This window comes from Opisthorchis viverrini, assembly GCF_000715545.1.
Source record: "Opisthorchis viverrini unplaced genomic scaffold opera_v5_173, whole genome shotgun sequence".
Taxonomy (NCBI): domain Eukaryota; kingdom Metazoa; phylum Platyhelminthes; class Trematoda; order Opisthorchiida; family Opisthorchiidae; genus Opisthorchis; species Opisthorchis viverrini.
The window spans coordinates 507,768-512,586 of record NW_008751827.1 but is presented as its reverse complement, the minus strand read 5'-3'; the positions used below and the strand labels follow the sequence as shown (position 1 = coordinate 512,586).

General features: G+C 46.2%; 1 protein-coding gene across 1 annotated transcript in view; it reads right to left on the bottom strand.

Annotated features, from left to right (window-relative positions):
- T265_07435 (hypothetical protein) overlaps nucleotides 1–1,633 on the bottom strand; it is a gene marked incomplete at both ends in the record, with an annotated part of 20,192 nt that extends 18,559 nt beyond the window's left edge. Inside the window, 2 exons of the mRNA XM_009172953.1 lie at nucleotides 1,299–1,478; nucleotides 1,527–1,633. Of these exons, the coding sequence (XP_009171217.1) occupies nucleotides 1,299–1,478; nucleotides 1,527–1,610 (264 nt within the window). The remainder of the gene's footprint in view (nucleotides 1–1,298; nucleotides 1,479–1,526) is intronic.
- Nucleotides 1,634–4,819: the final 3,186 nt, after the last annotated feature.

The following is a 4,819-nucleotide window of genomic DNA, read 5'->3' as shown; positions in this document are numbered from 1 at the left end:
CAGTATCCCAGCCCTCGTGCCTCCTTCATGTGGCATGGCAGCTAGGCACCGAAATGGTGCTACAGCTGAACGATTTTTTATGTCAATAAAACGGGACTTGGCCTGGAAGTATTCTATTTTATAACATGTAGATAGGCGCTTGATGTCATCTAGTCTTCTAGTGTTTACCGGAGGAGCAGTTGGGGCAATAATGCCAAGCTTTCTTGTGCATTTTGGAAAGATCGTACAATGATGGCAAACTGAATAAAACTTCAAGGATAAGCGGAAAGTTTGTGCGGAAAGGAACATTATCATACGACCTTCTTTCTAGGACAAACGAACCGAGCCAAAATGAAGCGACCGTCTGTCTTTAACTCAGCGCGAAAATTCAACGACACACATCTGGCTCTTGTACGCGCAGAAATCCTGAGAGTTCTAGACTCTTGGCTGTCATAGCACATTGTAGCCAGGTTCAATGTCCGGGTCTAGCATTGACAAAATAATCAAAGTGAAGCGATCAAATGGTTCCTGAAGAGAGGAATAGTAGATTTAGAAGTAGATTGGTCCGAACAAAGGAATTAAGAACATTCCACGGGCTGTGGTGGCGACATGAGCAAGATGGCTCAGTGGTTAGAGCGCGAATCTACTGACCGGAAGGTCCGTTGTTCAAACCCGACCTCTGCCTATTAACTTCCCCTGTCTGGACTTGGACAACCTGGTAGTATCCTAGTCCTCGTACTTCCTTCAGGTGGCACGGCAGCTAGGCACCGAAAGAGTATTACAGCCGAACGATTATCATCTATTACGGGCTGTGGTGCGATCTGTGGAAAATATTCAGGTGTCAAATTCACCTTTATTCGTCTACCCACTGCTCCATACAGAATCGGATGATCATGTACCTATTCTGTTCGAAATAATACGGCAGTGATATCTTGCGATAAGGATTCTGACTAAGCAAGAGGGATATAGCCGTCGAATTTCAAAACGACATCGCCATGCAAGTGGGTACAGAGGAATCAATGACAAAAATTGAGACGAACCACTTAGGACCCATGAATCTACAGGACCGGTCGGGCGAAGTTACCCGAGCTGCTTAGTGTTATTCCCTTCCCATATGGCTCACAAGAACATGAATATCAATGAACACCACTGCCTCAAAACAACACAAGGCAACTCTAAAGAATTTCATATGCTATCATAAACAAACAAAGGACTATAGCCTGCGTCATGATCACGAAAGATGTTAGCAATGGATACAAGTCCCTCGCTTCCTAATTTTGCATGGTCACGGGAGGTGAACACAGAACAAAACAACCTACCAGCTTGGCGATGAAATCGTCCACCGCAGCCCCAGCTTTAACCAACAGCATGACAATCCTTGGCTTTTTCAGAGCTCTCACAAAGTCCTCCAGCGATTTAGCACCGATAACTTTTGTTCCTTTGGCCTCGTTGGCAAGAAATTGGTCGACCTTGGATACTGTACGATTGAAAACTACGACCTTTCAGCAAAACAACACATGATGTGGGAGTGGGCTTGAAAGGTTTACCGTGAATCCATGATCATTCATGTTTAAAACCAGGTTCTGGCCCATTACAGCCAATCCAATAAGACCGATGTCAGCAACCTCCATCCTTAGGGATAAAACTCTCAGAGCTGAAAAGAAGAAAAGCAGTCGTCAGAGCGAGACAGCCACCTATGACAGCAACAGACAGACAAGTAAGATCTGCAGAGGGAAGGTCCGCAATCATTGAGCTCGTCAAAAGCTCAAAAGCAGTTAAAAATGAAGATAATTCCAAAACATAGAAGTAAGCAGCGTGTCAACAAAACACAGCTACAATGAGTCAATGCATTTGAACGTTTATCTTAGGTTTGAAAAACAGTTTATAATGGTTGGAAGAAAAGAAAACAGATACAATTCCGGAAGAGGTCCCGGAAAAGGAACCAGGAAAATACTTCCGCCCGATTATGAGAGAGTGGAGCTTAAGTATCGTATATCGGTTGGTTGAACGACTGTGGGAGGGCTACGGAAGGGGTAAGTACCGAAGAGAGGTAAAATAACAAGAGAAAGTTACAGGCCGGCTGTGCAATGGCTTGCGAACTATCCGTCAACGAAGCCAGTTAAGAGACATTCAACTTTTCAATGAACGCTGTCTATGAGTCAAAGATATGCCAAATGGGCACCGCCCCTAATATGACCGTATCATTCCACAGCAGTGCAGATCTGGGACTCGTAAAAGGAAGTAGAAAATGGGAAAGAACGAAAAACAAAACCAGGTTTTTGGGAGGTTCGAGTTGCAACTGGTGTCACACACAGGGCCAAACTCAGATTGTCCACGAAGGAGAAACCACTAGAGGAGCCGTTGGATGATTGAGGTATGGGGCCACAACCAACGTAAAGTAGAAAATTGGCGGGGGGGGGGGGGCAAAACATCAGGCAGGGAGAATGGGAAGTAACTCTGTCCAACGAGCGTTGAAGCACGCGGCCATCGTTAATCCGAGAAGATGCAGATCATTGGGAAGAACAAAAGTTGGTAATGTTTAAAAAGTGGATGCAACTAGAAACAGCAAATACAGCCATGATAAAGAGGACGAACAAAGTTAGGGGAAGAACGGACAACTGGCGAAGACGAAAAGCTGGCCTTGTGAAAGCCAGGGCGTCATCACGACGCATCACGAAAGATTTTTAAGGGAGTTTTTTATCCACTTCATCAAGTCGGGGTGCGCTGTGTACTGAGTTTGTGAAGAGGGGACCAACCCGTACCCAGAGGAAGGGCACTGCAAGCACCGAACAATTAGGTTTTCCTGTTTAGTATGCGGTATAGTACTTATCGGAATAGGAATTATTTTATCCACAAGAAAAAGCATCTGACAAGTCACAATAACTTTACTCTGAGAAAACGTGAATCCAGAACGGAAACACAGAAAATGTACATGAGGTAAACTGCGTGACTGGAGAATTATTAGCTTCATCCCTGTCTAAACGCTAGTTATTTCCACCGGTAATCAGACGATGCTAATAGTGTTAATATCCGTATTCAGTTCAGTTCAGTTCGTCAGCTCTCAAACCGTGGAACTGACTGTAATAGGGGTGTTTTTCAGCTCAGGTCCCAATATTCCAAACTAGCGTTCCTGTCAAAACACCTACCAAAGGTGCACAAAATGTATTGAGGTCCGTTAGTGCTGGCATACGTTTGACAGCGTCGATGCTCTCCGATTCTGGTCGGCTGGCATGGTAGTCAATAATGAAACCGAGGTAGTTTATGAATCGCATGAAGGCGCATTTTTCTCGGTGCACTCCGAGGCCATACTCTCGAATGCGACTAAGTACGTAATCAAGCGGCTGCTACAGTTCATCGGGGTTTCAACCCATGACGATGAGATCATCCAAATAAGCGCCAACGCCAGACATGTCCTTCAGCATCGTATCCATGATCTATCGAAAGATGCTACGCGCTGTCTTGACACCAGGCGGCAGTCGGGTATACTGAAACTGCATATTGACGGTCAAAAGTTCTCGGGTATCTAGCTCGACTTCAACGTGTAGATCAATCTTCGTGAAACATTTTCACCAAATTCAATTTTGCGAACAGGTAGTCTGGAAGAGGTGAAGCGTACTGATGAGTTCTCAGTGCAGAAGGTAGGTAGGGAAGCCTGCACAAGCGAGTGGTCCGTAAGACTTCATCAGCAATACGATCGATGCGGTCCATATAGAGGACACTAGTCTTCTGTAGTCGCTCCAGTTCCTGGTCAACGATGGCTAAAGATGCGTAGGTACTGAGTGTGTTGGCCTGAAAACTGGTTTGGTATCGGGAGGTCGAGTAAAAAGACAATAGCACCTACAGTGGTACAGGCTAGTTCTCACTCTTGTAACCTTCGAAGCCCGTCGGCGAATATAGACAGATGCGTAGGGTTGTAGGTCCACAAATAAGCGCTTTGGAAAGGAAGTTGGTTCGTGAGCTTTTGTACGTGAGGTTGCAAATAGAATGAAGCAGCTTTTCCAGTGGATTCGGCTTGTCAATGCAATATGGCTCCATGAGATCAGGCTTGGGACATGATGTCAGGTAGCACATGGCTTGTGCCGACATGCCCTGAAGCTTATGGGTAATCAAACTCGGCAGTCAATTTCAGCTTACCGCCAAAAGCATTTTGGGCTCAAAATTTAGTCGGTTTCACATTCGTTCACTTGGTAGCGTGATGTCAGAGCCCGTATCAAGATGAAAACGAACTTTGATTTTGTTTATAGGACTCGTCATAACCTCCTTCCAACCAGGCAGAATCAACTTTGAACGTCGCCGCCACCGTATCGGAACGCGATTTGTCAGCTGCACGCTGGTTTGCTCCGTATTACTATATGGATCAGAAACCTGGACGCTGCGCGCCGAGGACGTCAAAAGACTTTCAGTGTTTGGCCATCGATGTCTTCGGAGCATTGACCGAATCTGGTGGGAACACCGGATCAGCAATTCCTGAAGTACGTCGAATGGTATTCGGGAGGAATAACTCACCCTCGATAGATGAACTGATCACACTGCATAGGTTGCGCTGGCTTGGCCACGTGTTGCGTATGCCAGTCGACCGACTTCCTCGAAGGGTTCTTTTCGCACAACCACGTGAAGGGTGGAAGAGAACCAGAGGCGGGCAAACAATGACTTGGCAGCGAAACATGAAAGCAATTACTAGCAAACTCAGCTGCGCTGGTTACTGCCGTCTTCTTGGATGGGGACCCCGAGACGGGCCACATCAATGGCTAGAGACATTGTCAGATATGGCCCAGTCGCGCCCTCAATGGCGCTTTGCATCCAAGCTATTGCCTTCAATGCATAGCTCCTTTTCCAACCC